Here is a 21,006-nt window from a genome sequence, read left to right as displayed (position 1 = left end):
GTAGAAATGCGGATAGGTTAATGAGAAATTATCGAGGCCGTTGCAATCGAAAAAGCTGGACCTGAAAGCTGTGTCAACAGTCCGTCATTGTTGCTGACAAAGAAAGATATGGCATTTTTAGACTCAGGGCAGTACGCCAATCGGTGAAACGTGTTGCATTTGCTTTTTAATGTTGTTCACAATTTATTTTGTCTAATCTGACAGGTATCATTTTTCTTCATGTATAAATTCTGTGTGCACCAAATCAAGCGTTAGTGGAAGTTAGCGCTTGTGTTTGTTCCCCGAGTTCTTGCTGTGCTATGGAACATAACGCATACCCACTAGCCCGAACCATCACATTGTTAACCATCACATTGGGCATTGTGTGAGGGGGGCATAAATATACTATACAGTGCATTAATTACCAAAGGAAACAAAAGGGAAACATACAATCATGTTAAACAATGAATCAACAAATTAGTAGGGAAGAAGAAACGACGCAGAAATAAGAGAAAGAAAAAAAGAATACACGACACAAAATAAAGCACATCAATAAAGGACAATGTGCTCGCGGAACGTGGTAACAATGAGTAGCATAACGTGTTAAGGCAAGCACATCAGAGAGAAAAAAAAAAGGAAACATAACAGGCAAACATAACTAAGAAAACATCAAAATGGCACGACAGTTGCAGTAAAGAACAAAAATAAGAAATAAGAATGATTTGAATGGAGGTATGCCAAATGACGGTCCCAATGTTATTGTTGGGAAAAGATGCAATTGTTGACGTGTCTTGGGTGTTTGGCTTTTTAAGAGAAGCAGGTTTGCTTGACAAACTCTAAATTTTTTACCCACTGCCTCGCTTTACTTTTAGATGCACTTCAGCCACCTTCTCATTCCTGAGAAGAGGACTTAAAGGGACACTGAGGAGAAATTGAAGTTGACTTGCATCGACAGAATACCAGCTCCTGATTACAAAAATGCCATTCATACTGACAACAAAGCTCTTGTAACGTAGAAAAGAGCAAGAACCAAAATACAGGTATCGCCGCCACAGGCCAAACTCGCAAGTACAAGCTTCATGACGTCATAGGACAAAACAGTGTTGCTAGAACCAATAGTTCTAGCAACACTAGGACACGAGAAGCTACGAATCACTGAGGCGCGGCAAATGCATGCGCAAATCTTCTTGACGTCGCCAGATGGCGCCACGTACCCGACAGCTACGCGCGCTCCTGCAGCGCCGGGACCAATCAGTGCCTGCTCACAGTGGTATGCGGGCTCCCGGTATTCCGCTAACGGTAACAAGGTACACGGTATGCTAAAGGTGTCTATTTGCGAGAACTTCGTTGACGACTTCGAGAACGGGATCCATTGTAACGTTGGCAAAACGCAGGTGCAAACGTAAATGAAGCGATGGCCGCAATAGCCGATAGATGCCTTCAACGTGCGGCCGGCGGTAGCTTTCTTTTCGGCTGCTGCTGGGCTGCACTGCTGGCCGCCAGAAATCACTGAGTCTGCGTTACGTCATGCGCCCGTCATGTTTCACGTCACTTAGTCCTGTGTCGTCATAGGAGAATCCCAAGTTTGAATCAGAGCGGCGGGAAAAACGTTTTCAACTTCGAATCCAAATTTCTTAGAAATAAATGCATCTTTCGCTGCTGGCCAAGTGGCAACAAAGCCATGAAATGCCGAACTATCGGATTTTGCTATAAAAAAAATATTAATAGAGCTCTCCTCAGTGTCCCTTTAAGTTTTTGTTTGGTTGGTTGGGAGGCTCAGCATCTTTGCCCAGCCAAGGATCGCCGCTGAGGCTACCTGACCTTATTTAAAGCTTTTATTATTAGCCATTTATAAAATTTCTTTCCCCTATAACATTAGTAGGTAACGCATACCAATGTCATAGGCTCTCTACACCGACGATGATTTTCATATTCTCGTAAAACTCCGCTCAGGACAATTTCCTTCTACCTTGAGCTTGGTGCATAGCGGCCTTAACTGCCTATGTGCCACAAAACTCAACAAACAGAGCGAAAGGATGTGTGTCCACTTCCCGATATTGACGATTCCCTCGACTGTCTGCAAGGCGTGGGATTCTTTTCCTTGCTGGACCTGCTCTCCAGTTGCTGGAAGGGGCTCTTGCCTGCCGCTGACCGGCCAAAGACGGCCTTTGTTACGCCCGATGGCCTCTACAAATTTAACGTCATGCCGGTCGGCTTGTGCAATGCGCCAGCCACATTCGAGCGCATGATGGGACACAGTTCTCAGCGGACTCAAGTGGCACACATGTCTCTGTTACCTGGATGATGTCATCGCCTTTTCTCGAGACTTTTCATCTCACCTGGTCTGCCACGTGCGTGCCCTGCAATGCTGCCCGGCGGCTTACCATCTTGGGCCATGTTGTCTCCAAAGAAGGCATCCTTCCCGTTCCTGCAAAACTGCGCGCAGTCGCTGAGTTCCGAAAGAGCTGCGTAGCTTCATCGGGCTGTGCTCTTAATTTCCATCGTGTCTCCTTTCATGGACCTACTTGCCGGGGACCCCAACCTTTCGTCTTGGACACCAGACTGTGATGCTGCGTTCTCCATGCTACCAGTCCTCTTCCGTCCTATACCCCAGACTCGCTCGTGTGTCTTTGGGATATCTCAGCTGGTCGCAGTCTCTCCACGAAACTCATTTCCAAGTACCACGGCCTGTACTTTGTTATCTGTCAGACCTCTCCAGTGAACTACATTATTGAACCGCTTTTGCCTTCATGACCGTGAAACAGTGCACGTCGACTGCCTCAAGCCGTACTACGATCTGCCTACCATGCGTGCTCCCTAAGTCGGCAGGATGCCTCCTTTTTCGTCGGGAGGTAATTGTAGTGTAGCAGCCATGCTCGCTCACTGTGGTGAACTGTGTGGGTGAAAGACGACGACAATCCGGAGGTGTGAAAGCTCGCTCGCAGCCTGAATGCTTGGCCTGAACCTTTGCTGGACTTTGCAAAGTGACCTAGGTTCTGCTGAGCCACAACCCCTCTTACAGTAGTAGTAGTAGTAGTAGTAGTAGTAGTAGTAGTAGTAGTAGTAGTAGTAGTAGTAGTAGTAGTCCCCATAACTGGTGGATGTGTTGCCATGGTAACCACTCGGAGGGTGATTACTGTGGAGGGAAACGGGTGTGCTGATAGTGGAGGAATATACAACCGAAGGGTGGCTACTGTGGAAGGAGGAAAGTATGGCAAGAGCATGAGAAGGTGTGACCGGTGAATGGTTGCCACAAGAATGACCCGGAGGGTAGTTACCCTGGAAGAAGAAGGGTTTGGCAAGTGGGTTACAATTGTCACGGTTATCACCCTCCGGTTATGCTTTCTGAGAATTGTCCTGAAGGCAGTTACCGTGGAAGGAGAAGGACGTGGCATTAGCGATGGAACCGCCAACTAGAGGATGGTTACTGTGGAAGGAGGAGGGTGTGGCGAGAGCACAGGAAAGCGTAACCAGAGGGGGTTGGTCGCCATGGGAAGAGGAATGTTGGCGAGAGTGTAAGATGCAGGTCAAAGGTGGCTACCACTGGAACCACCCAGTTACCCTGGAAGGAGGAGGAGGAGGAGGAGGGTATGGCTAGAGTGGAAAAGTAGCACCGTCGATCTGGGGCGGCAGCTGTGAAACTTGCCGCTGAGGAAAAGGCCATTGGTTGCTCATTGGTATTTTTTTTAATGAATTGGAGGTAAATAAAAGTGCAACTGTTGCCGCAATTGTGCCTTATTTCAGTAGGTTGCCAGTATGTGTTTCAAAGAGTTTAAACACAGATTTTGAAATTTTTGTGGGGGGATGCTTCTTTTATATGTGTTTCAGGCACGCAGCTGTTTGAGCGTGTGGACGCCCTGCGTGCAGACAATGTGCAGCTGACGGTGCAGAAGGAGCGCCTGCAGCAGGAGAACCTTCAGCTGCAGATGAACTCTGAATCCAGGTGGGGCCTGTTCACTCTGCTGCTGTGCAGTGCCGCGCACTGTGTGCACTGTCATGCTGCGGCATATGTTCGGAAAAGGATGGACCAGGCACAGGCATATTTATGCTAGCAGATCTTGGTGGTCTTTCAAGCCACCCATTACTGCCAACAAATGACAACTGGTGTTTTTAATAGACTGTGACTGTGCTTGAGAGTCACTGAGGGAAACGCTTGGTTCAGGTAGTAATGTGTAATTCTGCTGGTATCACTGAGGAAAGCACTTACAGGCATAAACGGTAGTCATACAAATTTGCATAATACCTCAGCCTCGCGTCGACATCCATGCGCTGAGAGATAGTAGGCATAGAAATTGTAGTAGGTGTAGAAATTGTCTGCATTGTACAAGGGTTGCATCGTCGTGCACCAACTCATAGCCAAAACCACACATATAACACTTCAAACATGGTACACCAGTGATGTTTATCCCATTGGTAAGGTCTGGAAAAACAAGTAGCATGCATGGTTTTCTTGCCAACGATATTGGAGAGCACTCTTTGAGAATCTGCCTGCATTGAAAGCCACCATTACGAGAATTAAATATAAACGAATGTATTGCATATCGCAGCATTGTTTCTCGTGGAACCACCAGGTGGCTGGGAATATGTGCGATCCGAGGGTCGTGCAAAGAAATTGTTCACAAAACAACTGTCCAAAACGATTTTTTTGTTTCACTCCATGATTGCTCAGGTATTTTACAATGACACTGCCCTGAAGGTGTCTTCAGTACTGTGTGGCAGGCGTGGGTGCCTGGCTGCTGAGAGTAGCAGCAGCATTGGTTTGAAAAAGCAGTTCATTCAGCCTTGATCTGCTGCACAGGATCGTTCTGGTAGGGTTGAGTGGAATGCAAAGTTGCTTCTGGCAGGCAGAAGGAGTATGGCGAGAGGCACAGTTCATTAAAAGGTGGGGTGGTAACACAGTGTCCAAGGCTTGTTCATGCATTCAAACTGCTTCAGTTGAAGCAGCCCTAAGCTGGAATAGTGAGTGCGCATATCAATGAGTTGTGTCTTTATTTTTTTTCCTCAAGGGGCCTGATTTCTTTGTACCGCACTTTCTTTCTTTCTTTTTTGTGTGCGTTTCTGAGAGTGTGAGTGGAGTTTGCACCGGAATGAAAGCAGGCATTGCAGTCGCTCAAGAAGCTAGTTGAGGCTCTGTGTCAGTGTTTGAACCACCCAGGAACTCTGCGAAGCTAAAGTATGTCACAGTATGTGCTTACTGTATTAGGAAGCGGTGATCTCTTCTGTGCCCGGTGCATTCTTTCCAACCGCACTCTTTCTTGGGGGGGGGGGGGGGGGCATCTGTGTGCGCTATGTAACTAAAGGAGTTGGAAATTTTACAGGTAAGTCATGTAACCTGAGTCTAGCAGACCGAGCACTTTTTAAAGGAGCAGTGAAGAGGAAACTGAACTCGCGGGAACTCAATCTACACGTTCCGAGCATTCTTAGAAACTTTGATTTGTTGCTCTGTGTGGCCGATTTCCCTAATTAAATCGGATTGATGTCCGGCTCCCGCCTTTTTTTTTTTTAGTCTCCGCATTCGGTTCGACCAACGCGTGGAGTGCCTTTCAGCCAGCTCTGTGGAGGCTTGCCACTCTGCCATTGGCGGAGTAATACGTAGTATTCCGTAGTAGCAAATAGTGCGCGCGTATTTTTATTTCTGCGGGCTTATTTTGCGGCTATATTATCTGCGAATGAAACTATTTATTCATGGAAACCTAAAAACAAAATAAAATGAAAGCAAAGCCTCCACAGAGCTGACTGAGAGGCACTCCACGCGTTGGTCGACTCTGCCCACGGTACGGGGAGAATTAAAAAAAAAATGGCGGGAGCTGGACGTGGATCTGATTTAAATTAGGGAAATCGGCCACATGGAGCAATAAGTCGAAGTTTCTAAGAATGCTCGGAACGTGTAGATTGAGTTCCCGTGGCAAAAAGATGAGTTCAGGTTCCTCTTCACTGCACCTTTAAGAGGTTAAGTAATCAGATTTTTTTTTCCTCCCAGTGGAAATCGGGAGCACAAACCTTCACTGAGGTTTCGTCTGCTGTGCTACTACGTGTTTCACTGTCCTCCTTTTTTCACGTAGTGGTCATGAAGGTGATCGAAGCACTGCACAAGAAGAGAGAACACAGAAGGAAACAAGGTCGTATTAAAGGCACATGCAATGTAGTTGCTCATTTCTTTATTAGTGCATTCACGGCAGCAACGATTTTCGGAGCCCTGATGCCTGCGTTGTGGCCCACTGGTGGGCCCTCCTCAAATTTTCTCGAGCGTGGCTTGACCCATCCAGTGAGCCTAGCAAAGCCAACTTAATTGGGAGCGACAATAGATTGCAATAGCAACATGGCATGTGTGTTCTTCACAGGCTCTTTGAAAAACCTGATCTGTGCCGCAGCTTCATCGCGCCACTCAATATTTGTGCCCAACAGCATGAATACACGGCGACCTCCTATGCAGTGAACTTGTCAAGTTCATAGATTTAGGGTTGAAGCATTTCGGATACACTTGCCCACGACAGTGGTAAACCATAACCAGACTGCGTGCTTTTTTGTAGCGTTTCATTACGTTACTTAGTGACAGCACCTTTTTTGCCGTGTGTCACATTTAGTGCTGTAAAAAAAAGAGAGCCTTTGAGATGAATTCGGGTTGCAGTGCTGTGTAAGCAAGGCAAAGGAAATCATCCCAACTTTCCCGGTGTTCAAGTGTGTCTTAGCCGGTGTGCCTTGCCACTTCTTCCTCCTTGCAGCATGGGGAAACCTCGAGCAGCTTTGGAGACGAAAATCTACCAGTTACAAGAGGAGATGACCGAACTGCTACGACGCAAGTCTGAGGTGAGAAACTTGTGCGTGACGGTGGCTTCCTGTGCCGTGTGGTTTATTGCCGTTGTGCCAAGACCCAGCACTGCTTTCTTGCTAAGCTACCTTATTTACTCACCAAAATTTGCGCACTTTTTTTTCTTGAATTTAAGGCTTCAAAAAGGGGGTGGCAAATTGCGTGGATATTTTGCGAACATGTCCCAAAAAGTACGAAAGTCATAATGCTGCCTATACGTCGACCTCACACTCCTTGCTAGCAAAAAAAAATTGCCTCTAAGTATATTGTTGCGATCAAGTGAAAGTGGAAGACGAAGTGGCCTCCCACGTCAAAGGGACGAACGAAGTAGAGAAGAGGTTGGTTGACGGGTCTCCCTGTTCGCGTTGCTGCCTCCTGCTGCTCCCTGCTAGGAAGTATTCAATTTAGACTCCTACCGCTTGTCAATAAATGCAAATAGTATTTGCCCATAACAATATAATGTAGGCCATATTCATTTAATCTCGGATGCAGGCTGCCGGCATGCTCCTACTATTGACTACCAGGCGCCATCTGTTGGCGTGTGCGGCCGATTGACTGTGGGTCGCGTGCACGACACTCGTAGAATGCATGTTTGTGTGGGTGCATGCTTTGTTTCTGTCATTGATGGGCTTTACCATCTAACATATCCAGTTGTGCGCTGTACATCAGTAGTCATACTTCTCCTGCACCAACCAGTACTGCAGTTACACGGTTGTTGCAACGCGCGTCTGCTCTTTCAATCTTTCCTCTCACTTCTTTCAACTCTCCTCTGTCTGCACGTGGCAGCGACTGTGGCTCAGCTTGAGTCAGTGGGCAGGCCCCTGCACTTTCCTTTTCATCTTTCCTTCATTTGCAACAACAGTGACAACAACGCATATTGTTACTCATTGACGTGGTATCCGAGGATAGCCGACCAGGCAGGCTACGAACTGGAAACCGGCGTATCGAAGCTGATTTTATGCATCAGAATGCAGAATTATTGTCTTGATTACATGGTGTCGTGATGTGTAAGATGTACTTAAGCGGATCGGCAAGCTGCGGACTGAAAGTTGTTCAGGCAAAAGCGTGTTTTCGATCACCAGTGGTTCGTCTTCGACATCTATATGCTGAGCTTGCTATTGCTGCATTAAGCACTTTTCGTGGATGGGTATGTAAGCACGACTGCAGCCAATTTAAATTGCTATTTAAACCGTACGTCCGAGGGCAGTCAACTTGCTGAAGAGGTGACCATAGTATATTTGTGCTGTTGGTATCTGCCCGAGTCACAGCAACATATGCTTGACTTCATTACAGTCTACGGTGCCTGAAAAGTTATGCGACACAGTCACCCGTGACGAGAGCTTGCAAATAAAATAGACTCCTCATCTGGCTGAATAGGTTATGTAAGCTAGTTTCGTGCTAATATTTATTCAAGATTTGATAAAGTGAGTAAAACTGTGTTTTTATCCATCAGATAGCATCCTTTAGTTTCACTTTTCTTTGACATGTGCGATAATATATGTTAAGTATTTAAAGACAGCGTGCCACCGGTGACATGCAGGCGCAATAGTTTAAGAAGCAGCGCAAGATTAGCTAAGCATAAACTGACAAGATCCTAGAGAAGCGGTGCTTAAATAAAGCATTGTCGTTGTTGGTGGCTATTTATTGCTAAGAAAAATAAAAATAAAAATGGACGGAACAGACGTTGCTAGCCATGGCATCTGCCATCGAAACATGAAGCACGTGAGCTGCGGCTAGCGGGAATAAAAGGACAGGGAGAGGGAAAGAAAGGGGGTGAGCGATAGAAGAAAGGATAGGGGTAGGGCAGCAGTGTACACTATGTACAACTACAGGATATTGAAACAGAAATACATATGGGGTGCTACGCTGTGCAAGGTTGTCAAGAGTACGTGGTGCGCGGGCATGCAAATTGCGTGGTGGAGGGGGAGCGGCCGATCGCAGCCCACGCGATGACTTTCACACCGGCACAGATGGGTTGTTGTGCCAGTCAGAGCATCGCGCGGGGCCGCTGTTCGTGTGGGAGCATCGACGCTCGCACACACTCACTTGGTTGTTGCACGCCGGCCGCTCAAGGTAAATATTTATATGCCGCACGCGTGCCGTGTCCTGTCCCCAGAGAGAAGAAACAAGACAAAAACACACCCTCGCAGCTCACTGTTCAAATAAGCTGATGTGGGTGTGGCCAGCTATAAAGCGTCCAAAGGTAACACACGCAGAACGTTTTGTCACTGTGGGTGACCACCTGGCATGGAACAGACGGGACGTGAAGCCTGTCTGTTTGAAGTATACGCAGATCTCATCAGAGTTCGCTTGTGGGCGCGCTCTGCCCTGCGCCCTGTAGACCGCAGGCATGTCGCGATGCGGTTGGGTGAACGCGGTGCAGCAGAGGAGCAAGTGCTCCATTGTTTCAGCTGCACCACAATCGCCACAGACGTCGTTTGTAGCTAGTCCGTAGCGCACCCGTCTGTCCCCAGTCCACATGCATCCTACACGCGCACGGAGGATCATCGTGCAAACTTGTTTTCTGTTAGCTCTGCGGCTTAGCTGAGCTGACAACGATGATTTCGTGATGTGACTGGGGCACCACCACGCAGGTTACAACAGAGCCCTATTTGTTTGGGTTCTTTATGGCTGGCAGGTATGGTCAGGAGCATGCTGGAATTGGAATTGCGTGCGAGCTATACACCTAATGCTTGCAACCGTACAAAAAAGTTTTCCCTCTAATGATTTTACCTCTGTGATAATTCAGAAACTTGCTACAACGTAACCATGCTATGTAGATGTGCTTAGCAATTTCCAGCGCCTGAAAGGCAGTAAATGGTGGCTGCTAGGCAGGCGTGGCGGCGGTAGCATCCCCAAAGAAATGCCCGCACCGCGCCAGTCTACAGAAAATGGCCGCACTTGGTAACGGCTTTGGATCCTGGTCTATACATTTCACTTTTTTTTTTCTCTGTGGAGCTTGTGCTTTCTAAACGACATTCAAACATTTATTGTGCTGAGGACTCTTCATTTTTGTTGCAACAGTCTGTGTGCACACATTGAAAATTAATTGCCTATGGTTTTGCAAGCCCGGTTTCAAGCTCATGTTTATTTATGTTGTACTTGCCTGTTTTTTTTTTTGTGGTTTCCGCTTGTAAATCCATTCAAAACTCGCTCCATGACTGGCTGCAGATTTTTTTTTTATTCTCAGCAAATTTAATCTTTTTCTGATGTACTAGTTGTTTTCTTTCTTTACTTTTGCAGTTACTCTAGGTTCCGTGGTCAGTAGTCGGACAAAATTTTGTCACGTCTGGTGTCACTGTCAGACCGAAAAATTGCTGTCACTAAGTTGTCGCTCTACGACTCTTTTGTGTGTCCTGAAACAGCAGGGCTATTGTTTCTTGCATTGGTTTGTCCCAGGTATTTCTCATTTCAACTATTGAAAGTGCTGCAGTAAATAATTTTTCTGTCCCTTTTATGTGTAGGCTTTGCTTTTAAAGGTGTTTCAATGGATAGCATGGCTTCAGAATGTGCATGTCAAGAGGTTGCAAGGAGATGGATTGTTCTTTTAATTAATGGCCTGGCCTGGTTTTGGCTTTCGAGGGAGCTAAAGGATGGCTCAGAACCGCAGTTCGAGTTGTGTGCTAGTTAGTACTGGGGCACATATGTTAAGTGCAGGTGAGGTCACTGGTTGTGGCATAAGAGATTGTCAGCAAAATTTGATGAAAGTAACATGCGCAAAAAAATCTGAATGCTATACTGGTGGTATAGCCACAGTAGGATTGGCTGAGTATCTTTGGGCGTGTATTGAGCCCATTTGTTAATGTGAAGAGTAAGCGTTTGGTGTATGCAGAATAAAGGCAAATGGAGTGCTCGGCAATGAGCAGTAGCTAACCTTTTGATGTTGTCACTGGGTCTTGGAATCGCATCAGTTGTGGAGGCACATGCTCTCTTTTTGTCTTGCAGCACTCGCAGCAGCTGATCGACGTCAAGAACAGCTTAGAGGAGAAGGAACGGCAGCTCCACCAGAAGGAGGCAAGGCAAGCACACCCTCCTTGCTCCAGCTTTGCAGTCCAGCTGTGCTCGTGTCCTCTTGCCTGCAAGAAAAATGAGAAATGATGGCATGCAGTCATGTGAACCAATGGTCACCAGATGTGAATGTATACAGTTGCTGACCGATTTTTCAGACTCGGCAGGACCCGAAAAATGGTCCAAATAATCGAATAGTCCGAAAAATCTGAGAACTTAAAAACAAACTTTTCTGCGATAAACCGGCTTTCAAAATGGTGAAAATCACCGCTCCCCATGTTCCGCCTACTAGCGATAATATTAGACTATTTGAGTCATAGCCGTGCTTTCTTCATGTCCGCACCCTATCTCATTATGATACCGGTTAGTGCGACGCGGCCACGGTCATGCCGTGAATGAATGCATTCATTGCGCAAAGCAAGAACAGTCAGTTTGCATGGGGCAATGACGTTCACGAAGACTAAGAGGTAACCCATGGATATCCCACGGGAAAATGCGAGCGGAAGTGAGCGCCTCCGAATGTAGTCCCCCCCCCCACTAACCCCAGTCTACCACACTTGCTGCCCGGCACCATGGGTTGCGTCGTCCAAGCCACTGCGGATGCTGCAGCTGTCCCGCTGTACCGTTTTCAATGCGATCGCACGCCCCTTGTAGGCCATCTCGATGGCAATGGAGAGCATCTCATTATCTCGATAGGCAACGATGGAGAACGAATAGCCAAGCCTATCCAAGCCAGTCCGATTGCGCCCGCCAAGCCGATTCCGTTTAAATCCAAGATGGCACCTTTCACGGTGGCGGCAAATGAGTTGGTAGTGACAGCGATGCCTGCTCGCGTCTGTATTAGGCCGAAATAACAAACTTTCGGTTGAAAAACTATCACTGCAATATTGTTGGCGTCTATTTCATTCCGAAAAATTAACTTTTAGACTCCGCAAAGTCCAAAATATCGGTTGTGAAAATGTACACGTTTCTATGAAGTGCACAACGGTTCTTCAGCGAAGTCCAAAATACCGCGCTAGTCCGAATTATTGGAGTCTGAAATATCGGTCGGCTACTGTACTTTGATTCAAGTACTGAAAGCCTCTGGTACCCCCTGTAGTGGCTTGACGGCTACTGAGCCGGAAGACGCAGGTTCAGTCCCAGCTGTGGTGGCCGCGCTTTGATGGAGGTGAAATGCATAAAGTGGCCGTCTGCTGTGCGATGTCAATGTACGTTAAGAAACGCCAGGCGGTCTAAAATAATCTGGAGCCCTCCACTACAGCGTCCTTCATAGCCCATTCAATGCTTCGGGATGTTAAGCGCCACAATTTACGATTTGAATATGTTTAGTGGTGTTTTCTGCCTGTAGCACATTTAAAGGGACACAGAGGAATCGAAGGTGGCACGTGTCGATAGGTTACCGTGATGATTTTACTGAAAATGAAGCATTTTTACGTGAGAAACAGTAAAATAAAAATACAGTGAGATACAGGTGTCACTGCCACCTACTGTTTTCATGAGCAAACTGCAAATGCATCGGGACAGTTTTCTGCATGGGTATCCCTGGGACTAGGACACGGTGTCATTGACTTCCAATCATGGAGTCCTTTTCGGCCTTGATGGTATCAGTTTGAATTGAGTGGCAGGAAGCAGGAACACTTTTATTTCCAATTTTTTGGCAACACACGTATATTTTGCTGCTAGTAAAACATCAGCGTTCCCAGAAAGAGCCGTAGAATTCATTTCTACTGAGAACAAAAATTGACTGTATTTGCGCGGCACTTTTAGTTTCCATTGAAGTGAAATATTTTCTCCCTAAATAGTACATTCAGGCCTTAAGAAGGAGGATTGGCTAGTTTTCCAGTGCAAAATACTAGCAGGTGATATTTTGTAGGGATGTGAAAAATTTGTAACAAGTGTCATAACAGATTAAAATATCAATATTCAAGTGCCATGTTCTTATCAAGTAAATACGCTAAGGACCGTAGAAATAATGTCTGTTTTGAAGGTGCAATTCACACTTGAAATTCAAAAACGCAATTGATATTACTCATCATCATCATCAGTGTGACTACGTCCACATCAGGGTAAAGACCTCTCCCATGTCTCTCCAATTCACTCTGTCCTTTGCCAGTTGCGGTCACCATATGCCCGCGGACTTCTCAATCTCATACTCCCACCTAACTTTCTGCCGCCCCCTGCTGCACTTGTTTTCTCTTGGAATCCACTCCGTTACCCTTAGGGACCAGCGGTTATGTTGCCTTCGCATTACATGCCCTGCCCAAGCCCACTTCTTCCTCTTGATTTCGACTAGGATGTCATTAACCTGCGTTTGTTCCCTCACCCACGCAACTCTCTTCCGATGTCTTAATGTTACACCTATCATTTCTCTTTCCATAGCTCGCTGCGTTGTCCTTAACCTAAGCTGAACCCTTTCTGTTAGCCTCCACGTTTCTGCCCCATAGGTGAGTACAGGTAGGGTACAGCTGTTGTATACTTTTATCTTGAGAGATATTGGCAAACGGCCATTCATGATCTGAGAGAACCTGCCATATGCGCTCCACCCCATTCTTATTCTTCTAGTTATTTCCCTCTCATGATCCAGATCAGTGGTCACTACCTGCCCTAAGTAGACTCATTCTCTTACTACCTGCAGCACCTCGCTACCAATGGCGAACTGCTGTTCGTTTGCTAGGCTGTTGAACATTACTTTGGTCTTGTGCATGTTAATTTTTGGCCCCACCGTTCTGCTATGCCTCTCTAACTCTTTGATCATGTTTTGCAGTTCATGTCTTGAGTGACTTAGCGAGGCAATTTCATCAGCAAATTGCGAATTACTTAGGCATTCTTCATTAACTCTTATCCGCAACTGTTGCCATCTCAGGCCCCGGAATACCTCCTGTAAACAAGCAGTGAATAGCACTGGCGAGATCGTGTCTCTCTGCCTGACACCTTTCCTTATTGGAATTTTATTGCTCCTAAGGCTTTCTTTACTTCCTCTTTCATTACTGGCGGGATGTCCCATTGCTGTGCATTACTGCCTCTCTTATTAATGTTCTGATTGTATTGGCTACTGTGTAGAGTTGTGTAGAACTCTTCGGCTACTTTAACTATCTTATTCATATTGCTAATGACATTGCCTTATTTGTCTCTTAACGCATACATCTGATTTTTACCTATGGCTAGTTTTCTCTTCACGTTGCAGTACTGGCCACAGGTGGCTCTCAGGGACCCAGCGGGCGTAGGGTGCCTATACATCTTACATTACATTACTTGTAAAGTGCTGAGTCATACTACATTGCAGAATGATTGAATCATGACTATGTGTCATGACTACACGTACTTTATACTACAAACTCTATACTCCTTGCGTTACATTACTTGTAAAGTGCTGAGTCATGATGCATTGCAGAATGACTGAGTCATGACTATGAGTCACGACTTTCATAGGTCATAGTATGTTATGTTTCATCATTCATGGCTATACATGTTTGCTTACATGTGTTGTGACATCGTACAACGGTATACTGCAAGTGAGAATTAGGCCTCAGTCTCTGCAGTTGGCACTGCAGACACATCTGGAGCTCCGGTTTGGAAATCCGAAAGCTAGGAAGGAAATATTCGTCAGTGTGATGCGTTTGGCTGTTTACATCAGCCACACACTGTACCAAAAACCAGCGGAAAAAGATTGTGCTACACTGAGATTAAAGTTTATCTCGTTGAAAAGATCGTTCACCTGGCCATATTGCCTCGATACAAATGAACTGAAAGTGAACTATTACGCCATCCCAAATACATCTAGGGGCTTGTCAATGGCGCCATTTTGATCACCAAATACCTCCAAATGACAGCATAGCAGAAAGTATTGAGGAAATGTTTAGTGTTCAAAGCCCAGGAAAAAACAGTGCAAGGTGTCAGGAGTGCGAAAAGTGCCACTTCACACTTCACACGCCTGACTGCTTCAAAAATTTTATTTGCTCTAGATATCCGATTGTCTTAAGAGCTGAATAAAATAAAAGCTTCTCGCATGCGGCGTTTTCAGAGCGAGTTATTGCCAATTCGTTCCAACAACCCAGGTCGTGCTGTGCCGTCATGGACGGAACAGCAGTAGCGATTGGGTTAATAGGGAGATGTAGGCTAGTTGGTCCATGACAGAGGTTTAGCACAGGGCGGGCGAAAAGGGGGCTGTTTGAGTGTTTCTTTTCATGTGTGTTTGAGTAGGTGTATAACCGCAATTCAGTGCAGCGTGTTGTAAATTCTTTTGATACTCTATTTTTACACTGCTCTGCATATTTGTTTTGAAGTAAGTGCGATTTTCACTGATAGTATTCTGGCACCTGAGCACTAGTGGCCAGTTTTGCAGAAATGTTTTGAAACGCCTGCTCTTTTTTTAAAAATGTATGTGGTTTAAATTATATAGGCATTTAAAAGTGGGAAATATAGAATTGCTGACATCTGTGAAACATTGGGACCAGCTACAGTGATGAATAAGCAAGCAGGTGTGGGAACAGAATTTGCGAACAGATTGCCACTGGTGTTGCAGGCTTATTTTGCCTGTTATCAACCTCTTAACTAAGCTTTGATGGTTTGAGCTGATCAGAAAGGTCATTCCTCCTGTCTGGGTGTTTTAAACATCAACTGAAAATATCTTTTAGAGAATGGCGAGATTCAACATGCATGTGAGCATGTGCCGGAACTGTACTACTGGCTCTGGATGTCACCCATGATGACACAGCAGTGGTTTTAGGAAAGGCTTAGAGATCACCCAGATGCAGAGGGCGGAAAAGGGTGGAAAGTGAAGTACCTGTAAGATGGGCCAGTGGAGCAGGAAGCTTTAGAGCGGCTTCCATGTGGGCATTGGACCAAAGTATGCATTCACATTGATCACCGGTGTGACCATTGAAAGTTGAGCGTGGGGATTGCTGTTGAGGTCATTTGCCCCCACATTGTGTGTTTAGGTGTGGGTTCCTGCCACCTTTTACATGGTGGGTGCATTGCAATTGTGTGGATTGCAGGATCCTAGAGCTTGAAGCAGAGGTGGGAACCTTGAAGCAGAGCCTTAGTACCACGATGAAGGAACTCCAGGACATGAGGGACGCCAACCAGGTGCGTATAGACAAAAATGTGTTTGCGCCATGCACGCACTGCATCTAGCACGTTCTTCTGCTTTTCGCTGTCTTCCATTCATGTCTTCGTGCTTCTAAGGTTGAAACTAGTGCTGTACGATCATGCCAGGCTTGAATGTTGCTATATTACTTTCAAATAGCAGGTGTCCAGAGGATTGAGAAATGGGGCACAATTATTAGTAGGGCTGTGCGAATATTTTAGAAATTTTGAATTGCTTGCCGTTAGTATTTACTACTTAATTTGCACTGTTTTTTCACTATTTGAGCTATTCGAACCTCCTAAACATTAAGAAATTATGAATTTCTGTGCATCTGAACTCATGGTGAAACACTGCGACATTTCCAAATAGGAGTGCCTTGCACAATTGTCACATGACTTAAAGGGGGAAGAGGGTCTTAGAAATAAATGTTTACTAATGAAGTCACAGCTATGAAATCTTCAGGGAACATGCACTTTCGCGTGCTGATTCCAAATACGGAATTGAATTTTATGTATAACAAGTCCTTGTGCACTTATGCAATCTGTTGGGTGACTTTTGCCGAGAATTTGAAAGAAATTATACTGCAGAGAACTTGTTAGAGTGCATGCCATTGGTTTCTCTTGACATCAAGCTATGCAATAAGGGTAAAATTATCAACCTGTCTGTTATAGAAGGTGAGTTGTAGGATTTTTAAATCATCAGTTTCTTCCAGTTTTTGAAGTGTCAAATTCAAGACCCTGTAACTCAACTTCTATGATAGGCAAGATAATAATTTTGCCTTTATTGCATAGTTTGATGTGAAGACAAGCCAGTGGCATGTGTCCTAGCAAGTTTCTTGCAGCAAAATTTATTCAAAGCTCTCGGCAAAAAGTTGCATAACACATTGTATAAGTGCACAAGGACTTGTTTTACTTAAAATTAAATTACATGTTTAGAATCAACCCGTAAAAATACATGTTTCTAGAAGATTTAATTATTGCGACTTCATTAACAAAGATTTTTTTTCAAGACCAGCTTCCCCCCTTAACTTCCTTCCTCATGGAATTGACTGTCAGCACGTGGCAAAAGCTCTAGCGGTAATGCTGTGCATTGCATAAAATTAATGTGCTGATGGTCATCGAGAGCTGCCACCGCACAGCCGCAGGTTGGAAGACTAAGTACAGTACCATGCGGCGCGTCACGGCGTCGTGCCATGATGCAGTCGACAGCTGGCTGTCAACCTGACTGGCAATGATACTCTAGTTTTTGATTACCATATGCGCGCACCTGGAAGCGGCCCGGCTTGTGGAGGATGACGGAAGGGCAGAGTTGTGGCCCGCATGTGCTGCTGGGGTTGTTTCGTGGTGGCCGCTTTGATTGGTTCAATTTTTGTTCGTTTGAATCTAGAAACTGCGTATTTTATGCCACAGAGTTCAAGAAAAAATGTACGACTAATGTTGGGATTGAAGCCAGCCCACACAACCGCACCATCGCATCGCGTACAGTGCAGCGTATGTCCTGGGGCACCCAACGGCATCATTTCGTTTGTGTGCCTTTGTGGAGAGGTCAAAAAATACTTTTTAAGCATGTGTAATTACACATTTTACGCATACGACTCCTTAATCTTATTTGCTTCCATTTTTTAACTATAAAAGCAAATGTGTTGAAAATATTTGCTGTTGGTTGCAAAAGCTTACGGGATGCAGGTTCACAGAACAATTACCAGTTTGTTTGCTGTATCTCCAAAAAAAGAGCAGTGACATCTGAACTGCTGCATACTATGCTTGCTACACAGAAACTACACAGATATTCACACTGCCCAAACAGGTACCCTAGTACCATTTAGCTCTTTCGCTACCGCGGAAAAATGCACAATTTGGAGTGTACTGAAAGAAAAATTTTTTTCACAAGAACTAATACACCCAGCACATATTGCAATGCATGAAATTGTAGCTTATTAGTTACACTTCTGAATAAAACAAACAGAAGAGTTGTGTGTGCAAAAGTAAATGAACATTTATTTGTGAAATTTGCTAAAAACACAAAAAAAGTATATAGCAAAAACAAAAATTACCGGCTGCACTATGCCCGAACTTGATTAGAGGAAAACTGGAATATACAAACTGTTGCACATGTTTATAGCTGTCATTATTCACAGTTTCAGCTATGAGAAAAATTTACTGCACTTTCCATGGCTTGTCAAGTCAGGGGTCATGACTGTGGTGCCACTGTGAAGAGCAATCAGAGGTGAAGATGTGAAGCAGAGGTAGACTGACAAGTGCTTCACATAAGGTTTTATCTTTGTTCCTTCCTTGTTCTCTGATAGCCGTGCTTGCAGTTTCTTCTTTTTTTCATTCTTTTTGGTTGGTGTTGAATGGATTCTATGGGAGGATTGGGGGCGTGGACTTCTTTTCCCTCATCATACCCGAAGATTTCTTGAATGAGCTGCTCCCTGAAAGCCAGCTGATAAAATTTGGCATTTTAGGCAAGCTCTAAAACATCAGGATCGATAAAATAAGTTTGATTGATGTGGTTCAAAAGCCAGGACACTTTCCAAGTCTTGCCAATAGAAGCTGCCGCCACTGAATCATCCGGGTCCGTTACGTGCAAAAAAAAAACAAACAAAAAAGCGAAAAAAAACCAATTTTGAGAAATTATTTTTGATGGCAGAGGGCCAGAATACATTATTCTGGTATTTCAGTAGAGATACAGTCGTGGCAGGTCAACAATTCCAATGTATATATGATGATTCCAATGAACATCAGAATATCGAACAGATTCACGTCTTCCCATGAGCCGTCACGCCAAATTTGCTGAAACTCTTCATCCACGCATACTTATTGGTGTTTCCTCACACAGTCTTCATCATTTCCGCCGTGAAGAGCATAAAAAAAAAGTCGAGAAGTCGAGCGAATCTCTGAGCGCCGCTCCGCAGCGATGTGCCGATATGGACACCTAGCTGTCGTCTTGGTTGAAAAACGCGACGTGACCTTGAGCATTTGGCAAACTGTCGTCGCCATACGTTTCCAAGACCTTGAAGCACAAAAATAAACCACTGTCATCAATTACAAACCGTATGCACCGCAGAAAACACACAGCGAATGAAAACAGAACTTACATGCAAGTACGCGCTGACGTTCCAGGCTCCCGAGGCGAAGTCTTGCTGTCGAAACCGAAATCCGACGTTTGTACATTGTTGCCCGACTATTAACCGCTGCTTTTGCCGCAAAAAACGAAACCGAAACCGGCCGACGTGCTCGGTGTCAGCTTTCGCTTTTGAGGAGCGCGCGGCGACGCGGACGCCATTTTCTCCGGCTGACGCTGCTGTGGCCTTTCAAAGTTTTATTTTTCACGGTGCCCCCTCATGTCAAAACACTGAAAGCAAGGCTGCAATCGAAAGAGCAGTTGTTGAGCTCGCTAACTAGATGGCGTAGAATGTCCACAACGCTCCAAAATTAGCTTTTTTGAGCGGGCGATTTGAATCGATCATATGCGAACGATGGCCTATGGCGCGGTAGCGAAAGAGTTAGAACTTACTACGTAAGACAAGACAGTTGGTTCATGAGCACTGAAATATGTTCGCTATTTCTAGAGTATCGAGACTGTGAAAATGCTGTATTTACCCGATTGTAGCTCAGCTGCAATTGTCACATGAGGATTGCTGTTGCGGGCACCAAATAGGAAGAAAAAGAAATTACACGAATATAACATAAAGAACGAGGCCAAAGCATACTGAAAGTTGGGCGGTTTTGCTCTTATGACCAAAACTTTCTCACAAAATTGCAATCTCTCATCGTCAAGCATAGATGTAAGCATGAAGGGCTTTGCAGTGCCTTAGCAGAATTGCAGGACCATCTCATAACTGCCTATTGAGTGATAAGTAAAGATGCAGTGATGAGATGGAATTGCTGTAGAACATACAGCGTTACAGTGCTGCTGCTGGCAACCCAATCTTCACCTTCATAGCAGAGGCTTCTGCTCTGTGCACACTGATAATCACGCGCCACCATGTGCTAAGCCTCAGCCACATTTGACCTCACCTACACCGAGAGCGTGGAGGTCCAGGTGATCGGCGAGAACATTAACCCAAAGGAATATGATCCCAGGGATTGGATTCATATCCTGAGCGTACCCGCCCGTCAGAAAGAAGCACTGAAAATCCAGGATCAGGTGAACGCCAGCACCGGCTCGCGACCTGCAGATTCCGTACACCAAGCGTCCCAGCGGCGCATCTGGTGGCGCAAAGGTTGCAGCACCAGCCACTGTTACCTGCGTATGATTACAAGATTGTGTTTTGCTCAATGCGCCGCAAAGGTTGCAGCACCAGCCACTGTTACCTGCGTATGATTACAAGATTGTGTTTTGCTCAAACGGAGGCCTTTCATTAACTGACCTTCAACCACGCCAGCTTCGTCTTGCCCTGATAGCTGCGGCCAAGGGCCTTCAAGCCCCAGAAGCCACCAACTTGTGTATCCACCTCCTAAACAATACCTGTACCATGAGCACCCCGCACCAAGCCGACTGACTCCACCTGGTCGCCATCAAACTACTCCCCATTCGAACCCAAGCCTACGTCGTTAGCGCCTACATCCCCCCCTCTCGTAAGAGGAGTAATGTCATCTCTAAGGCCTACTGGGAAGAAACCCCGGCACAGGTTCTGGAAGACCTCATCATGGGCATCCCTAGGGCCCCCATCATTGATGCACGCCGCATGGGACAGACCAGTTCGATCCTTATCACCTTCCGTGGGGGTCCGGTGCCCCGAACCATCTGCTACGGAGGTGGACTCCACAGCTGCACCCCATATAGAGGACGTCTGGATGCTTGCACAAGCTGTCGTAAACCACGACACTGCACAGATGTGTGTACCCTTCAGCGCACGCACAGCTGTCCGAGATGTGGTGTCCCCTACCCACGAGAGGACACCTCAACATGCACCCCAACTTGTATACTATGTGAAGGCGCCCACATGATGGGTACTAGGGGATGCAAAGGCAGGGGACGCCGCTCACCGCCTGCCTCACCACAACAGCACACATACCGCACACCGTGCCGAGACATGGACTGCACCAGCGTTCGTTGCTCCGGCAAGTCTCGCTCATCATCTTGTCGCCGCCAGGACGAACAGTGTCGACAACTTTCCTGG

The 21,006-nt window shown here is 45.9% G+C and overlaps 1 protein-coding gene across 2 annotated transcripts in view; it reads left to right on the top strand.

The window, feature by feature from the left end:
* Atg16 (Autophagy-related 16) overlaps positions 1 to 21,006 on the top strand; it is a 95,057-nt gene that overhangs the window by 11,545 nt on the left and 62,506 nt on the right. For both annotated transcript variants that reach the window (XM_089546365.1, XM_089546366.1), the window contains exons 2-5: positions 3,808 to 3,922; positions 6,702 to 6,786; positions 10,733 to 10,806; positions 15,790 to 15,880. In XM_089546365.1, the coding sequence (XP_089402491.1) occupies positions 3,808 to 3,922; positions 6,702 to 6,786; positions 10,733 to 10,806; positions 15,790 to 15,880 (365 nt within the window). The remainder of the gene's footprint in view (positions 1 to 3,807; positions 3,923 to 6,701; positions 6,787 to 10,732; positions 10,807 to 15,789; positions 15,881 to 21,006) is intronic.

The sequence above is a fragment of the Amblyomma mixtum genome, chromosome 5 (genome assembly GCF_055824585.1).
Source record: "Amblyomma mixtum isolate Tamu chromosome 5, ASM5582458v1, whole genome shotgun sequence".
NCBI classification, from domain to species: Eukaryota; Metazoa; Arthropoda; class Arachnida; order Ixodida; family Ixodidae; genus Amblyomma; species Amblyomma mixtum.
This window is presented reverse-complemented; position numbering and strand designations above follow the sequence as displayed.